Consider the following 16,993-nt stretch of genomic DNA (forward strand, 5'->3'; position numbering starts at 1 on the left):
GAGAAAGTTGGGGCGGTGACTTAAGCCGACAGCTACGCGATCCGGAACCAGATCGGCCCGCGGTCCGGTGCGGAGACTCCATGCGACCCTGGTGAGTGTAGACTTTCTCTCTGTAGCGACCCACTCCTCCTCCACCCCGGAACCCCTCTCCCAGGACCCTACTTCCGGTCTTGCTGTATAAGTCCCGCCCCCGAGACCCCCTCTCCGGAAGTCCCACCTTCCAACTTCAAGGGGCTCCCCGAACCCCTACTTGTCTCTTGCTGTCGCGACCACACCCTGTGGTCCCACTCTCCTGGAAATCCCGCCCCCGGACAGGTTTTCCTAGCTGCACAGGATTAGAGTTTTCAGCTCTCTGAAACTGCCTTCTCAGGAGTCTCGACTAAACCTAGTCTGTCTAAAGCCTGGCTTCCAAAAGGGGCAAAGCCTTGCTTCCGAAGGAACGGTTCGGCTTCGTGACGCCTCTCGGGGGCCCCGCCCCCTCGGGCCCCGCCCCTTCCACTGTCCACGTCTGGTCCCGGGAATGTGGCAGACTCCTGGTCAGGGACCAGGTCCCCCCCTCGGGAGACTTCTCCCTGTTGAGCTCGGGTCCATGTCTCAAAGCCCCGGTCTTACGTCCCGGACGCTTCTATATCCCTCTCCTTTCTTTAAGCCTTGGGCTTAGTGTTCCTGAGCTCTCGTTCTCCATCAGGTGGGAGGTGGAAATTTGTGGTTGTAAGGAGTGAGATTATTAGCAGTGTCGTTTCCCCCGTAACCTTCTCTGACTGTGAAGTAGGTTGAAGGGGCTGGGTTTCGTTTATGGCAGAATGGACGAGAGCGTGGCTTAGAGACTCCTTCCCGTGGCCGACTCCGTTCCCGAGACAGCCATAGGTGCACCTTACTCTGGTTGGATTGGACTAAGTGTGGATTTGTGTGAACCTAACAGGAGTGAAAGTTTTCCTGCCATCAGAAGAAAAACTGTTTTGGAGTCAGGAGTGGGGTTTCTTGTCCTTTCCGTTGTTTTTAAAGGACCCCTCCCCCTAACCAGATAACTCCTGTTTGGCATTCATCCTGACCTCACTTGCCCAACCTTCCCTACTGGAAACATTCCTGAGGCTTTCGCCATTTCCTGCTATTTCCTGCCGCTCCAGCTTCCTCCCTGCTGGGCTGAGGTGCAGAACAAGGCTCTCCCTAGCCGCTACTACCTAGCTTTGGTCCGGTAGGCAATCTGCCATCTCTTTAAGCATATTTAAAGGCTCATGCTTCCCTTTCTTCCAAATGCACACACTGCTGGTCATTCCTTGCCTCTGGATATGAACGCTCCCAGAGAAAGCCAAGACAAGGACATCATAGTGTGTGTTTGTGTGATTGGAAGTGTATGGCTGTGGCAGAATTTCCTCCTCTTCTCTAAGAGCTGACAGAATTTATTTTCAGGAAGAGGTGTGGTGTTCAGTAACAGCTTTCCTGGGATGGGGATCTAAGGCCAGGTTTGAAAGAGTAAAGCGTGATATTCAACCCGTTTTAAGTGCTGGTATTGTTAACCACAATCATACAGTTTTTAATTCTCCAAAATAAACTTAAGAGTAGTTTGGAGGTGAGCCTATAAGGAACTATCTTCTACCTTTTGTATTTGATCACTTTTTTTTTTCTTAAGGAAATAAGTGATAGTCTATTCTGGAGCAATGCTGATTGGTCACTTTAACTTCCTGATGGCCTTTTGCAGAGCTGTGGCAGGAAACTGTGGGCAAAGGAATATGGGTTTGGTGGTGTTATGCACTTATGGCCAGATCCCAGCGTCTGGTATCCCTTTCTCCTTCCTGTCTCTATTAACACAGATTGTTTATGGCCCTATTATCCCTTTGTGGCTGGTAGGCACCAGTTCTGTGTTCCGTTGTCCTACCTCAAGGCCAAACCCCCATACTAGTATGAGGGACCCTGTTGGGTGGAGCTTACAGTCTACCAGGAGACAAGTATGCCTGTAGGTCCAAGGGTAGCCTGATCCCTCTGTATCCTCTGGCTTTCCTCACTAGGCCAGTGGGAACGGGGTTCCAAGAAGTCCATTGGTCTTTGGTAGGTGACATGTGTAAAGAGCAGCAGGCTTGCTCCAGCTCTTGCCGGTAGCTCCCAGACGCAGCACCCCAACTGGCCTTTATTCCTCCTAGTTCCCTCTGGGCCTCGATCTCCACCCACTGGGACTACTTTCCCTTCCTGGCTGCCTGCTCTGGTCCACAGCTGTTGTGGTTAAGCTTGCTAATGGCCCAGGTTCCCTGGGGCTGCCACCTCACTCACTGTGTGGTGGGGGTGGGGGATGGTCTGGGCTGTAAGGGAAATGCTAAACTCTGGGACACCCCCACCCCCCTTTCCACCCTCAGCAGCTTCTGTTTCCTCCTCTATCCCTCTCCTGGCCTTCCCTGGCTTCCTGCTCTCTCTGGCTTGCCCATGTCGGCTTGGATTGATCCCGAGTTCCTCTTAACTCCTCCCTTCCTTTCTTTTTTTTCTCTTTTTCTTATTCTTCCATCTTTCTTTCCTACCTGGCACCTTTCTCCTCCCCAGACAGACTACCAGTTGTTTGTATTGGGCAAGGGAGAGTAGCCTGGCTAGCACAAATCGTGCGGGAACGTGTCTCAGCCCCTCTGAGCCCGTGAGTCAGCGTTGTCCTTGGGATTGGTCTCTCTTCTTAGTTCCCCGCCCCTGGGGAGGAGCCAGTCAGCTCTGGGTCCAGCCTGTACTTCTCAGCCATAAGAGGCTTCCTCGCTGGGCTGGGCAAGGATGTGGCCTGAAACTGTCTAGGTCTGACGTGGGAGAGCAGAGGCCACTTGTCCTTCGCCTCCCTAGGTCCTCTGTTATCACCAGGCTGCAGAGGTCAGACCAGGCTAACGGCCTGGGGATGCCCCCTGCCTGGCCCCCTTGCCTGAATTTGGCAGGGGGGCCGGGCCGGGCCGGGCAGCAGTCCCTCTTCTCACCCCAGCCATGGATCTTCTACCCCCCAAGCCGAAGTACAACCCACTTCGAAATGAGTCTCTGTCATCGCTGGAGGAGGGGGCTTCAGGGTCCACCCCCACAGAAGAGCTGCCTTCCCCATCAGCCTCATCCCTGGGACCCATTCTGCCTCCTCTGCCGGGGGACGATAGTCCGACTACCCTGTGTTCCTTCTTTCCCCGGATGAGCAACCTGAAGCTGGCCAATCCTGCTGGGGGGCGCCTGGGGCCTAAGGGGGAGCCAGGAAAGGCTGCTGAAGATGGGGCGGGGAATGCAGGGGCAGCCCTCCGGGACACAGGCCTCTTGCCCCTCCTCCAGGACATGAACAAGCTGAGTGGAGGCGGCGGGCGCAGGACTCGGGTAGAAGGGGGCCAGCTGGGGGGCGAGGAGTGGACCAGACACGGGAGCTTTGTCAATAAGCCCACACGAGGCTGGCTGCATCCCAACGAAAAAGTCATGGGACCTGGGGTTTCCTACTTGGTTCGGGTGAGTGAACATCCTCCTTTGCACCCCTCCCACACCCCATCCAGTTCCTCTGCTCACTCCAGCTTTGCTGGACTTCTGCTCTTCCCCCAACATCTATCTGTGTTAGTCCCCCTAGCTCTTAAACCTGCCACATCCGTTCTCCAGTTCAGTGACCTTCTGTTCTAGCCTGGGAATCTTCTGCCCAGGTCCCCTTTCCTCCTTTGATCCCTACCCCCAGCTTACACGATGCCCGGGCACATCGGAGGCGTTTAAGTGTTGAATGAAAAATGTCTTCTGATTCTTCCCTCCAGACTCCTCCCTTGTCCAGAGGTATCACTGCATCCCACCCAATGCCTGCTACTCCTCTCACAGTCTCTCTCTCCACAGGGCACGAAGGCCCTCTTTGGTGGCCCTTCTTCACTTATTGGGGTAGCCCCAGGCAATGGGAAGGCTACTTCACCTTTACTCCCCTTAGGGACTACATAGGACAAAGTCCTAGAACCTTCTGCAAAAGGTGGGGAGTGCGGGGAGGGGGAGGGGCCGCTGATCATTCTTGCCTCCTTCCTCCACAGTACATGGGTTGTGTGGAGGTCCTGCAGTCAATGCGAGCCCTTGACTTCAATACCCGGACTCAGGTCACCAGGTTAGTGGAGAGGCAGGTATATTGTTGGAGTCCTAGGATTAGTGAAGTCACAGAAGTCTCAGTAACGGGGAGGAGGGAAGTTGGGCATTTGGTGGTGGTGCTGATGGTGACTTCTCATCGGGTGGCCAAGAGAATTTAGAGAAAGTTACAGAAATGCGCCTGACTGGAAAGTGCCAATTCTGATCTGGAGCACCACCTTTCTTTCCTATCCAACCTTGGAGATTATGGGAAGAAGGATTAGAAAAGGTGGGGTCGAGGTTGCTGTTGTTTTGGGGAAGGGAATGGAACATTTGGTAACTGGGAAGAGGTGGGGCCATAGCCACTGAGGCCCTAACCCAATCAGCCAGGAAGCGGCCCCTCAGAGTCATCAAATATTAAAGGCCTTTAATTCAATCCACCACGACAAAGAGCCTGGAGTGCTCTGGGAGTCTGGCCTGGTCTTCCCCTCCCCCAGCTCTGTGGCAGCCCCAGGCGGTGGGAGGCCAGTGGTGGGTCTGAGTACCCCTTGTTCCTCCAGGGAGGCCATCAGTTTGGTGTGTGAGGCTGTGCCTGGTGCCAAAGGGGCAACGAGGAGGCGGAAGGTAGGTGTGGTTGTGGTGGAGGGCGGGAAGAAGGCGGATGCAGGCATGCGGGAAGAAGGCCTCACATTCTGAGACTCTTCTGGGACTCTTCCTAGCCCTGTAGCCGCCCACTCAGCTCCATCCTGGGGAGGAGTAACCTGAAGTTCGCTGGAATGCCAATCACTCTTACTGTGTCCACCAGCAGCCTTAACCTCATGGCGGCAGACTGCAAACAGGTGGGTGGGCTGCCGAAGGGACCAGGGTAGTTACGGGAGGGTCAAGGGGGGGAACTGGAGGCCACAAACTTGGGAGTCCTCAGGAGCAACTGGAGAGTAGAGAAGGAAGAAATTACAGGGGTCGGGTATAGTGACCCCTTTAATCCCAGCACTCAGGAGGCAGAGGCAGGGGAAGTTCCAAGCCAGCAAGGGCTATATAGTGAGACCCTGCACCCCTGCCCCCCCAAAAGAGAATGAAATTAGGAGAATGTAGGATTGGAAGCCAAGAGAGGGAGACTGGGCTTCCAAGGTTCTGAGCTGGGGTGAGGAGACCCCGAGCTCCGAGGCTGCCTGACACTTACCACTCCCTTCTCCGTCCCCTGCCCTCATCAGATCATTGCCAATCATCACATGCAATCGATCTCATTCGCGTCTGGTGGGGATCCGGTGAGTTGGGGAGCAGAGGAAAGATGGGGGTGGGGGAATGAGCGACTAGGGGTTAAGAAGGAAGATACTGGCTAGAGGATGGGCGTGGTGGCACATGCCTTTAATCCCAGCACCCTGTAAGTTCCAGGACAGCCAGGGAAATCCTTTTTTGAAAAACCAAAAGAGGGGGAGAGAGAGAGAGAGAGAGAGGGAGAGGGAGGATTGTGGAAATACTGAAAAGGACAGAGTCTTATCGGGTCAAGTAAGATGGGGTTGTAAAATTTAGCTAACTGGTCTCTTCTGAATCTATCCTCTCTAGGACACAGCTGAGTATGTTGCCTATGTTGCCAAAGACCCTGTAAATCAGAGAGGTGAGGCCTGTGAGCAACACCGGGTGGGGCCAATTCTCTGAGAGGCATGTGGGATCACTTCCCCTACTCTACTTGATAGGGCTATTCTGCTGAGGATTGCGGAGTGGGAGGCTCCTGCCCGTATGTCCTCCCAACACCTTCCCTCAGAGCTCACTGTAGTTTCTGCTGTGCCCTAGCCTGCCATATCCTGGAGTGCCCTGAAGGGCTTGCTCAGGATGTCATCAGCACCATCGGTCAGGCCTTTGAGCTACGCTTCAAACAATATCTCAGGAATCCACCCAAGCTGGTCACCCCCCATGACAGGTGAGCTGTGTAAAGAGTGGGATGCAGCTCGGGAGCCTCAGGCTGGGATTGGGAAGTAGTTTTCTCTTCCCATGCTTGAGCTCCAAGAGTTCAGAAAAGGTAATGACCTATGTGACCCTGCCTCCCTCTTCCTACTGTGTTAGGTCTCCAGTGGCTCAGCAGGACAGTCTGTTGAGGGCCATGCCTGCTGCAGGGACAAGTTCTTCCTCTTGTTTGCCTAGGGTGAGGTTACATTCCAGCACCTCCCACTAGGTTGCCTTTCCTAGCTGGATGGACTCCGGCTCAGGCTCCTCATTTCTAGCCTATCCTTGTGTTCTCATATACTTTTTTTTCCCCTTAAAGATTTATTTTTATTTTATGCACATGTGTATTTTACTGCATGTATGTAAGTGTATACAGTGCCTGTGGAAGCCAAAAGAGGCCATTGGATACCCTGGAACTGGAATTAAAGGTGGTTGTGAGCTGCCATGTGAGTTCTGGGAACCAAACCTGGGTCCTCTGAAAGATGAGCAGTGTTCTTAACCCCAGAGCATCATATTTCCCCATTCATTGCTCTGTGCTTCCCTGCTTCTGAAGGTCGTTAGCAATCTAGATTTTAGCCAGGTGCTGGTGGCACGTGTCTTTAATCCCAGTACCAGCAGGCAGAAGCAAGTAGATCGCTGTGAGTTTAAGGCCAGCCTGGTCTACAAAGCGAGTTCCAGGAAAGGCGCAAAGCTACACAGAGAAACCCTGTCTTGAAAAAAACAAAAAAACAAAAAACAAAAAAAAAATCTAGATTAAGAAGAGTGTTTTGGGCTGGAGAGATAGCTCAGCGGTTAAGAGCACTGACTGCTCTTCCAGAGGTCCTGAGTTCAATTCCCAGCAACCACATGGTGGCTCACAACCATCTGTAATGAGATCTGGCGCCCTCTTCTGGCCTGCAGGGACACATGCAGGCAGAATACTGTATACATAGTAAATAAATAAATCTTAAAAAAAAAAAGAGTGTTTTTTTTCTGCATGTGTGTATGTGTTGGGGCATATGTTGTGTGTGCAAATATGTACCTGCATATGTGTGCATGTAGAGGTCTGAAGTTGGTATCATATGTCTTCCTCTATTGGGTCACACTTTGTTTATTGAAGGTCAGGATCTCTCCCTAGCCGAGAGCTTGCCAGCTATGGTTAGCAGCAACTGCTTGCTCTGGAACCTGTCTCTGTCTGGGGTTATAGGTGGCCCCCATTTATACAGGTGGCCTGGCTTATACATGGGTTCTGGTGATCTGAACTCTGACCCTCACACTTTAGCTACTGAGTCATTTCCAGAGCATCTTTTTTATCTGAGACCCCCATGTTTCCTTTTTCACGTTTCGAGAGGTAAACAGTGTGACCATCAGGGACTGTGTACGTTAGACCATCCTGGCTGTCCATCCCTGTGTTCAGTAGTGCTTCTGTCCCTCTTAGGAGATACCGAGGCTGTCAAAAGTGAGAGGTTTTGGTTTAAAACCAAGTTAATCTGACCCACAGTAGATGCCTAGTGTGTGGTCACTGTTCTCTTCCCTTCCTGGGTCTCTTGGCCACACATATTTACCCTGCCTCACTCCATCCTTCCCTTCTCAGGATGGCTGGCTTTGATGGCTCAGCTTGGGATGAGGAGGAAGAAGAGCCACCTGACCATCAGTACTATAATGACTTCCCAGGGAAGGAACCCCCTCTCGGCGGGGTGGTAGACATGCGGCTTCGAGAAGGGGCTGCCCGACCCTCTCTGCCCACTGCCCAGATGCCCAGCCACTTGGGAGCTACACTGGTAAGCTTCTAGGATGGAGACCACCAGCCTAGGGTGGGGGTGGTGGCTAGGACCTGGGTCTCACCCGATTTTCCTTCTTACAGCCTGTAGGGCAGCATGCTGCAGGAGACCCTGAAGTCCGTAAACAGATGCTGCCTCCCCCACCTTGCCCAGGTAGGAACAGTTTGCCGAATGGGACAGAGATGGGTACAGAAGGCAGGTCTGGGATTGACGTAGTCTGTGTCTTTCCTTAACAGGCAGAGAACTCTTCGATGACCCTTCCTATGTCAACATCCAGAATCTAGACAAGGCCCGGCAAGCTGGGGCTGGGGCCGGGCCTCCCAATCCTTCCCTTAATGGCAGTGCACCCCGAGACCTCTTTGACATGAGTGAGTGAGTCTCTTGTAGCCCCACGTTCCTATGTTCCTCCTTTTCTGCCTATCTGTTCTCACTACCTGACTTCCCACAGAGCCTGGTCTTGGGTGTATATTGGGCCCGTTCTCCTAGCCATCTCTCTACACCCCTAGAGCCCTTTGAAGATGCCCTTCGTGTGCCTCCACCTCCCCAGTCCATGTCCATGGCTGAACAGCTGCAAGGGGAGTCCTGGTTCCACGGGAAGCTGAGCCGGCGGGAGGCTGAGGCACTGCTCCAGCTCAATGGTGACTTCTTGGTTCGAGAGAGCACAACCACACCTGGCCAGTACGTGCTCACTGGCCTGCAGAGTGGGCAGCCCAAACACCTGCTGCTAGTGGACCCCGAAGGCGTGGTGAGTGGCAGAGGTGTGCATGTGTAGGGGATAGTAGAGAAAGGGACCGTTTCCTCTCCTTACTGCTTCTGCAGGTCTCCTTTGCTCTTCTAGGTAATTGGTATCTGCCTGCAGTGGCCTGAGATTCCTTCCTTCCTGTCCCTCAGTCTGAGCTGTGTTCTCTTTTGGTTTTTCAAGACAGGGTTTCTCTGTGTAGCCCTGGCTGTCCTGGAACTCACTCTGTAGACCAGGCTGACTTCAAACTCACAGATCCACCTGCCTCTGCTTCCTGAGTGCTGGGACTAAAGGCGTGCGCCACCACCATGGCCGCCTCTGAGCTGTGTTCTTTACAGTTCTGACTAGTCCTCCAATCCCAGACCTACAAGTGCTTACCTGATCTGTGCTCCTTTTCCAAGTGAGGAAGTGACCCATCACCAATGTCAGATGGTCATGGAGTAGAGACTCCAAATTTCCTCTTTCGAGAGGAGTCAAGAGTCTCTCTAGTTCCTTAGCTTCAAACTCAATGTCCTTTTCCCTCCTTTTTCAAAATCTGACCTGCATCACTACCTTATAACCTTGGTTTCTTTTCTTTTTTCGGCCTCTTTCCTGCATTTGTACTGTGTATCCTCCATTGAGACATACCAGTTCTTTCAAGTCAGAAGTTTCACTGCTTATCAGCTTCCATGTTTCTGGGCTCATGTCTCCTTTCACATTCTCCCAGTTCACTGGCCTATCCATTCCTGTGTGTGAATATCTTCTCTGTAAAGAAGCCTAGATAATCATGGCTGACCGCCCCCTCCCCCATCTTCCTCAGTCTGGAGGGTTGAGGTCTTCCTGAACTCTTCACTTGAACTGGCCCTCTCATTTCCCACCTTCCCAGGTTCGGACAAAGGATCACCGCTTTGAGAGTGTCAGTCACCTCATCAGCTATCACATGGACAATCACTTGCCCATCATCTCTGCGGGCAGCGAACTGTGTCTACAGCAGCCTGTGGATCGGAAAGCGTGATCCTCAGTCTTTCCTGGATGCCCTCCGTCCCTTTCTACTGTGTTCTGTAACTCCGGGGACCTCTGTTCTGTGGGTCTGGCCTTGGGTGGGAACTGGGAGCCGTGTGGACACTGGGTGCTCACCTGAGAGGGGTGTGAGTTCAGAACCTGGGGTAGCATTCTGCTTCTGCCCAAACCTCACCAAAGTATTAATGTACAGAGTGGTCCCTTGCCTGGGCCTTGTCTGTGCCAACCTGATGCCCTTTCCCCCAAAGGGTGAGTTCTTACAATGGAAAATGCCCTGTGCTGATAGGCCCAGTGGAGCAATTGCCCTTTGGGGGAAGGGAAATAATCATACCTCTGGTTTACCCCTGGTCTTCAGGGTACCCCAGATCCCTCTGAACATATCCTGCTCCCTGTGCATCCCCTTAAAACTTTGTGCCTTTGACTATCTCCTAGGTCTGCAGATACTTTCTGCAGAATTCTCAGGCCCGTCATGGATAGGGGTTGCTGACCCCTTGGCTTCTGGAGCACTGTCATGCTCAGCACCCCTTCCCGTGTTTGGGAAGAAGGGACAGGAGTGGCAGCTATCTCCTCTGCCTTGTGACTGTGCAGCCTTTAAGAGATTGCCCCAAGCTGGGCTTGGTGGCACATGCCTTTAATCACAGCACTCAGGAGGCAGAAACAAGAGGATTTGTGAGGCCAGCCTGGTCTATCATAGAGTGAGTTCCAGGACAGTCAGGACTATGTAGAGAGGCCCTGACTCCAAAAACCAAAAAGAGAGAGACAGAAATTGCCCCAGCGCCCCCTCCTGGTGGCAGGGGTAGGGGCGGGATTGGACCGCTGCCTTGCTCAGTGCCTCCTGGCCTTGCTCCCTTTCCTCCACGGGGTCTATACATTTCTTAAGCCTGCCCCTCCCATGATTGCATGTGTGTTAGTCTACAGCCAAAGTATAGCCCTTCTTCCTGCAACCCCATCCAGTTTCCCTCTTTTGGGATGGGTGTGTGTGAATGACATGGGCCTCCAGTATGTGTACAGTTAACCTCGGGGTGGGTTTTGTGGAGGTGTTGAGACTGAAGCAGCAGACAATCCCCATACCGTCTGTAGGTCTGGAACTGCACTGTGTTTTTTTACACACATGCATTTTAGGGCTGTAGATTTATTTTCCTGATTTTGTTTCTGTTGCTTACTTTTCAGCACAAATTATGATAGTCGATTACATTTATACATCACCTCGTTGACTTTTCCAAACCTTTTTTTTTTTTTTTTTTAAACAACTGTTGGGATTTTACTCTCTCTGGCCTAAAAGGAACTAGGACAGGGTTCGTTTTTCTTCTTCCTCAAGAGATCTGAGAAGTTTGGTTAAACAGTGTTGTGGGATCATGATGTGAAAGCTCACTGCAGATCCTACATTCTGCCTGTGGGCCGATGCATTCAAGACAGAAACCTTGCAAGGAGGGTAGACTGGTTTTCAATCTTGGCCTATTTTTGGTTTGGCTGTCTTATACCAAAGGGAAATAGTCTTCATTAAAGTCCATATTTCTTCTACCTCGGCCTCTCAACATCTCTAGAAAGTCTGATTGATGGGGGCTGTCAGTGGGAGGTGGTGGAGGACCCCACCTGGGCCAGGCCCATTGGGCTCAAAGCCAGCGCCGGTCCACGGGAATCGGCGAGGATTTGGGGGCAGTGAGGCTGCGCGGTGGGGACGCATGTGAAAGGCGACTGGCTCACGGTGGGAAGGGGCGTGTCCGGACCGCCCCCAGGCCCACAGGGTGCTCGCCCGGCCCCCGTCAGTGGTGCACCCCACACAGCTGCGAGGCCAGCTCGGGCGGTGTCAGCTACACTTCGGAGGAGTGGCCGTGGCGAGGCCCAGCCTTCCTGGGTGCGGCGTCTGGGCCCTTCCCATCTTCCCCTCCCTACGGAGCTTGGTGGTGGTGACCCATTGGAGTTCCGGTTCCGGTTGCTGTAGCCGCGGGCGGGCGGTGAGTCTGGAGCAGGCGTGCAGTTGGTGCTCTGGTTCTGCCCCTTCCCCTCGCCGTGTCTAGGTCTTGCTGCAGCTCGGGGGTGCTGCGCTGCCCCTGACTCCCCTCCGGGCGATGGTGCGGCCTGAGGACGCTTCCATCCCCCACCGACGCTGACTCGGGTCCCCCAATCCATGGCCGCCTCGGCGCCGCCCCCACCGGACAAGCTGGAGGGAGGCAGCGGCCCCGCACCGCCCCCCGCGCCGCCCAGCACCGGGAGGAAGCAGGGCAAGGCCGGTGAGAGCGCAGAGTGGGGCTGGGGCGGGGGCGGTCGAGGCCCGGGACCCTGGAACCTCGGATGGAAGGGTTGGGGGATGGGGAGGTTGCCTAGGGGTCTGGAGGTAGCCTCAGGTGAGAACGGTTAGTGGTTGGGGGCAAGTGTCACAGATCACTTGAGGTTTCGGAGCCGGGTAACTTTGATTTCAAGGAAGATGTAGGATGTAGCTGAGTGTAGTCATACTAGTCATGTTTCCTATTTCACCCCTGTTTCTTAAATAAGTAAGCAAGTGTACGTGGAAGTTAGAGTCTGGAGAGTGGCTGGGAGGAAGGAGACGGTAGAAACCTCGGGAAAACTTGCCTCCCTCCGTCTGCCTATTGCTGCTCTTCCAGGTCTACAAATGAAGAGCCCTGAAAAGAAACGAAGGAAGTCCAACACTCAGGTAAATGGGGGTCCACGGTGGGAGTAGTCCCTAGAAGCCCCTCCTACTTTGTCTGTCTGTCTATCTGGCTGCCCTTTTGTGATTTCCAGGAGGTGCAGGAAAAGGAAAAAGCGGAAATGCCCTTCTTTCTTTCCCTCTTGGTTCCTAGTTCTGTCTCAGTGGCAGCATTTAACCCAGCCTCACCTTTTTCTTTTTCCTTTCTTTCTCCCGCTGAGACAGTTGTCTGGTGTGTCCCAGACTGACTTCAGATTTGCTGCGTAGCCAAGGATGACTTTAAATCCATGATCCTCCTGCTCTTCCTTCCAAAGCAGTGGGATTACAGATGTCCATCATCGCACTGGGTTTCTGCAGGGCTGGGGACCCAAAGGATGAGTGCTAGGTGCCCTTCGAGGCTAGAAGAGAGGATCAGAGAGCCCAGAACTGGAGGTGCAGGCAGTTGTGAGCCACCAGGTGGGTGCTGGGAACAGAACCCAGGGCTTGTGCAACAGCAGCAAGTGCTCTTCAGCCTGTGAGCCATCTCTCCAGCCTGTACTCTTACTGTTTTTGAGACACGGTGCTGAGCTTGGCTTTGATCTCTTGGCTCGCCTGCTTCAACCTCCTGAGTGCTAGGTAGCATTACTGGCATGTCTCACCAGGCCCAGCTTGCTGTTAAAGCTACAGAGCTTTAACAGTTGTTCCTGTTATAAAAGTTGAGAAAATAGGAGACTTTTTAAAAAGTTAAATATTCAGCCGGGTGTGGTGGTGCAGGCCTTTAATCCCAGCAACAAAACAAAGTTAAATATTCAGTATTGAGTACTTGCCTAGCTAGCTTGCACATAGCCCTGAATTCAAGTCTCAGCATCTCAAAAACCAGACTTAGTGGTTCGTGTCTGCCCCAGTACCCCAAAGATTGAGGCAGGAGGATGGGGATAATGAGAAGTTTGTTTGTTTTTGTTTTTTGAGACAAGGTTTCTCTGTGTAGCTTTGGAGCCTACCCTGGAACTCACTCTGTATCCCAGGCTGGCCTCGAACTCAGAGAGATCCGCCTGCCTCTGCCTTTCAAGTGCTGGGATTAAAGGCGTGCGCCACCACCGCCCAGTGGTGATGATGATAATTTCAAGTTTATCCTCAGCTACAAACTGAGCTTATGTACAGCCTGGGTTATATAAGACACTGTCTCAAAGCGGGGGGGGGGGGGTGTTAACTGCTTTGGGGTCAGACCTGGCTTTTGGTGTGATTTTATATATATATATATATATATATATATATATATATATATAATCTTACTGTGTTTAATTATGCATATGGGTCTCTGTGTATGTCCTTGTGAGTGAGTAAAGTTCTGAAAGAAGCCAGGATGAGGTTCCTCTGGAGCTGGAGTTGGAGGCTCTTGAACCCTCCAGCGTGGGTGCCGGGAGTCAAACTCATGCTCTTAGCCACTGAGCTGCCACTCCGGCCCCGTGTGCCTGGTTTTTGTTGTGTTTTTTGAGAACAATGCTCTTGCACTGTGGGCTCCACCTTCCACGCTCGGTCACATTCCAGGGTCGGTCACAGTTTTGGATCTGAGCTGTGTCGGTCTTCAAAGAGTATGTTCTGTTCGTGGTGCTCTCCAGCTTGGTCCTGTGTCTCCTCACGTCTTCTTCCTTTTTCACTAGGGTCCTGCATACTCGCATCTGACGGAGTTTGCACCACCCCCAACTCCCATGGTGGATCATCTGGTTGCTTCCAACCCCTTTGAGGATGACTTCGGAGCCCCTAAGGTGGGGGGTGCAGGCCCTCCATTCCTTGGCAGTCCTGTGCCCTTTGGAGGCTTTCGTGTACAGGGGGGCATGGCAGGCCAGGTACCCCCAGGCTATGGCACTGGAGGAGGAGGGGGTCCCCAGCCACTTCGTCGACAGCCCCCTCCTTTCCCCCCCAACCCTATGGGCCCAGCTTTTAATATGCCTCCGCAGGGCCCTGGCTATCCACCCCCAGGCAACATGAACTTTCCCAGTCAACCTTTCAACCAGTCTCTGGGCCAAAACTTTAGCCCACCTGGTGGGCAGATGATGCCGGGCCCAGTGGGGGGATTTGGTCCCATGATCTCGCCCACCATGGGACAGCCTCCTAGAGGGGAGCTGGGTCCTCCTCCTCTCCCCCAACGCTTTGCCCAACCAGGAGCGCCTTTTGGTCCTTCTCTTCAGAGACCTGGTCAGGGACTCCCCAGCCTGCCTCCCAACACAAGTCCCTTCCCTGGTCCAGACCCTGGTTTTCCTGGCCCTGGTGGTGAGGATGGGGGGAAGCCCTTGAATCCACCTGCTCCCACTGCTTTTCCCCAGGAGCCCCACTCAGGCTCCCCTGCTGCAGCTGTTAATGGGAACCAACCTAGTTTTCCCCCCAGCAGCAGTGGTCGAGGTGGAGGCACTCCAGATGCCAACAGTCTGGCCCCCCCTGGCAAGACAGGTGGAGGCTCAGGGCCTCAGCCTCCCCCGGGCCTGGTGTACCCTTGTGGTGCCTGTCGGAGTGAGGTGAACGATGACCAGGATGCCATTTTGTGTGAGGCCTCCTGCCAGAAATGGTTTCACCGAGAGTGCACCGGCATGACGGAGAGCGCCTATGGGCTGCTAACCACCGAGGCCTCTGCAGTCTGGGCCTGTGATCTCTGCCTCAAGACCAAGGAGATCCAGTCGGTCTACATCCGAGAGGGCATGGGGCAGTTGGTGGCTGCTAACGATGGGTGACTCCAGTGCGGTGGCTTGTGGAAGTGCACATTTCTCACCGTGCTCTTGCAGAGTAGCTCCGTGGCTCTCGCTCCTCGTTTTCCACTGGCTTCCCATCCCCATGGAGCAGAAACATGGTTCCCGGAAGCAGAAGCGGAACTGAGGCGTGCAGGCAGAAGAGCCTAGATTGCCGTTTTTTTCTGGGAACTTGTGCATCGAGATCCAGGAGGCTGAGGCTCTGCTGAGCAGAGCCCTCCTAGGGTCTGGCTGGAGGCAACAAGTAAAAAGGGGCTGGAGGAAATCCAGACGTCAAGAGAGTCCTGTGCGCAGATGACAGATGACCCTAACACCTGTGCCTACGATACCTATGTAGCCCCATGGCTCCAGCTGTAGCTTTTGGAGTCACGTGTTCAAGGTTTCTTCACTCCCTTTTATGGGTTCTGGAAACAAATGGGGATTTCTCTCTCTCTTTTCTCTCTCCCTTTGCTTCCCCTGGACCCTCCTTATTCCTTTCTCCTCAGAGCGCCAAATTCCTTAGAAGAAGCAGAGGTCCTGACTAGAGCAGTTGCTTGTCTGGGAGTCAAGACCGTAGATAAGAGATGCTGAGGAGACATCTTCCTCACACCAAAGTCACTGGTCCTTTCTCAGCTTCTCTTGGGCTTTTCTCTCAGTGACCATGTTTTTGCCAGAAGTTGGGATATGTGGTTTGACTGACCAGAATATTGGAAGATTGGCTCCCCTGGAAGTCTGGACTGGAGACATAACCCCCCTCTCCCCGCACATTATGATAGTGCTGTTCTTCAGCTCTTGGTGCCCTCTTTTCCTCTCTCAGGAGAAAGTCTGGAAAGGCGTAAAGCCCTCATACCTCATTCCTTCCCTGATGAAAGGATCCAAGTGAGGCCCTGCTGTGGCTTTGTGGGGATGGGATGGGATGGGCTGCAGGATCCTCAAAGCCATGGTACTAATAGCTAAAAGAACCTGAATTTTTCTGCTTGGCCCTTTTTCATCCTGTGGTATCGTCTGGGCCTGGTGATACAGCAACTAGGCTTGGTTTATTTTTATTTTTGTAGTATTCCCCACCAGGGATGGGACTGAGGCCTGGTCAGGAGCCCCCTCAGCTTCTCTTACCTCTTTCCAGCTAGCTCATGTGCCCGTTCCTCATATGGGTGAGGACAGCAAACTTGGGTGTGGCCCTCTGGGGAGAGATCTCGGTGTCCAGCACCAGGCATGGTAACGAAGGCCCTCTAAGTCCCGCCCCACTTCTCGGCACATGGAAAGAGAAGACACTGGTGGAGTTGACAGCCTTTGAAGCTGAAGAGGAAGCGGGTGGACCTGCTTCTTACTCTGCCCTTCAACTCCCAAACTTCCCGTGTGCCAGCCTCTCTGCTCTGCCTTGTGTTGTGTTGTGTTGTGGTTCTGTTTGCCTCTGTTACCTGTTGTTACTTTTGTATTGTCTCCATGGTTGTAAACCGCTCCTGGGAGGTTCCATCCCCCTGTTCCTCTCTACTACTTTTTGGAAGGAAGTGGGTTGGCAGAGATGTGGTTACAGGATCTTTTTTTATATGGTTGGACTAATAAAATGACTTGAAAATCCAAACAAGGACTCCCTTGTTAATCTGTTCAGTCGGTGTCACGGCTAGGAGGATGCTTAGCGCGGCAGTCCCTGCTCTCCATTGCTCCCCCTCCCCTTGATGTGGGAATCCTTGCTTTTGGAGCAAGGCTTGGGCTAGGCTGGAAGCCAGACATTCAGAGCCAAGGCCTCCGGTGCTGGAGTTCTGGGTTTAAGCAGGAGTTCCACAAATTTCAGTATTCCTACATCCAGCAGATTTGTTAGTTCAATATTTTATTTTGGGGGCACACAGGGAGGTAGATCAGCAGATACAGATACTTTTGGCCAAACCTGAGGACTTGAGTTCAATTCCCCAAACCGATATGGTGGAAGGCGAGGACCGACTTGGCACCTCGTCCTCTGACGCCGTATGTGCCATGGTGTGTGTGCACCGCCACTCCCATATACGAGGGTTTGGGGTTCGGTTTTGTTTTTTGTTTTTTAGTTTTGGGGCTGGAGAGATGGCCAGCAGCAATTAAGAACACTTGCTGTTCTTCCAGAGGACCCAGATTCAGTTCACAGCACTCAGTGGCAACTCACAACCATCTCTAACTCTAGTTCCAGAGGATTTAATAGTACAGACATGCAGGTAAA

At 53.1% G+C, this 16,993-nt stretch overlaps 2 protein-coding genes across 2 annotated transcripts; both read left to right on the plus strand.

The window, feature by feature from the left end:
• Nucleotides 1–127: 127 nt before the first annotated feature.
• Nucleotides 128–9,880, plus strand: Shc1 (SHC adaptor protein 1). Its single transcript, XM_059265682.1, has 12 exons — nucleotides 128–3,441; nucleotides 3,993–4,063; nucleotides 4,581–4,644; nucleotides 4,740–4,859; nucleotides 5,232–5,285; nucleotides 5,584–5,635; nucleotides 5,812–5,938; nucleotides 7,535–7,721; nucleotides 7,805–7,874; nucleotides 7,958–8,089; nucleotides 8,228–8,466; nucleotides 9,326–9,880. Exons 1-12 carry the CDS (start codon nucleotides 2,947–2,949, stop codon nucleotides 9,452–9,454), a joined length of 1,740 nt encoding a protein of 579 aa, XP_059121665.1. The 5' UTR covers nucleotides 128–2,946; the 3' UTR covers nucleotides 9,455–9,880.
• Nucleotides 9,881–10,885: 1,005 nt separating this feature from the next.
• Nucleotides 10,886–16,381, plus strand: Pygo2 (pygopus family PHD finger 2). The gene is made up of 2 exons (XM_059265680.1): nucleotides 10,886–12,112; nucleotides 13,747–16,381. Exons 1-2 carry the CDS (start codon nucleotides 12,071–12,073, stop codon nucleotides 14,809–14,811), a joined length of 1,107 nt encoding a protein of 368 aa, XP_059121663.1. The 5' UTR covers nucleotides 10,886–12,070; the 3' UTR covers nucleotides 14,812–16,381.
• Nucleotides 16,382–16,993: the final 612 nt, after the last annotated feature.

Source organism: Peromyscus eremicus, chromosome 6 (assembly GCF_949786415.1).
Source record: "Peromyscus eremicus chromosome 6, PerEre_H2_v1, whole genome shotgun sequence".
In the NCBI taxonomy this organism is placed as follows: domain Eukaryota; kingdom Metazoa; phylum Chordata; class Mammalia; order Rodentia; family Cricetidae; genus Peromyscus; species Peromyscus eremicus.

Coding starts and splice junctions, on each gene's coding strand:
- Pygo2 (XM_059265680.1), top strand. CDS start 12,071: ATGAAGAGCCCTGAAAAGAAACGAAGGAAGTCCAACACTCAG. Junction 12,113..13,746: donor GAAGGAAGTCCAACACTCAG/GTAAATGGGGGT, acceptor CTTTTTCACTAG/GGTCCTGCATACTCGCATCT.
- Shc1 (XM_059265682.1), top strand. CDS start 2,947: ATGGATCTTCTACCCCCCAAGCCGAAGTACAACCCACTTCGAAATGAG. Junction 4,860..5,231: donor TGGCGGCAGACTGCAAACAG/GTGGGTGGGCTG, acceptor TGCCCTCATCAG/ATCATTGCCAATCATCACAT. Junction 5,286..5,583: donor TCGCGTCTGGTGGGGATCCG/GTGAGTTGGGGA, acceptor TATCCTCTCTAG/GACACAGCTGAGTATGTTGC.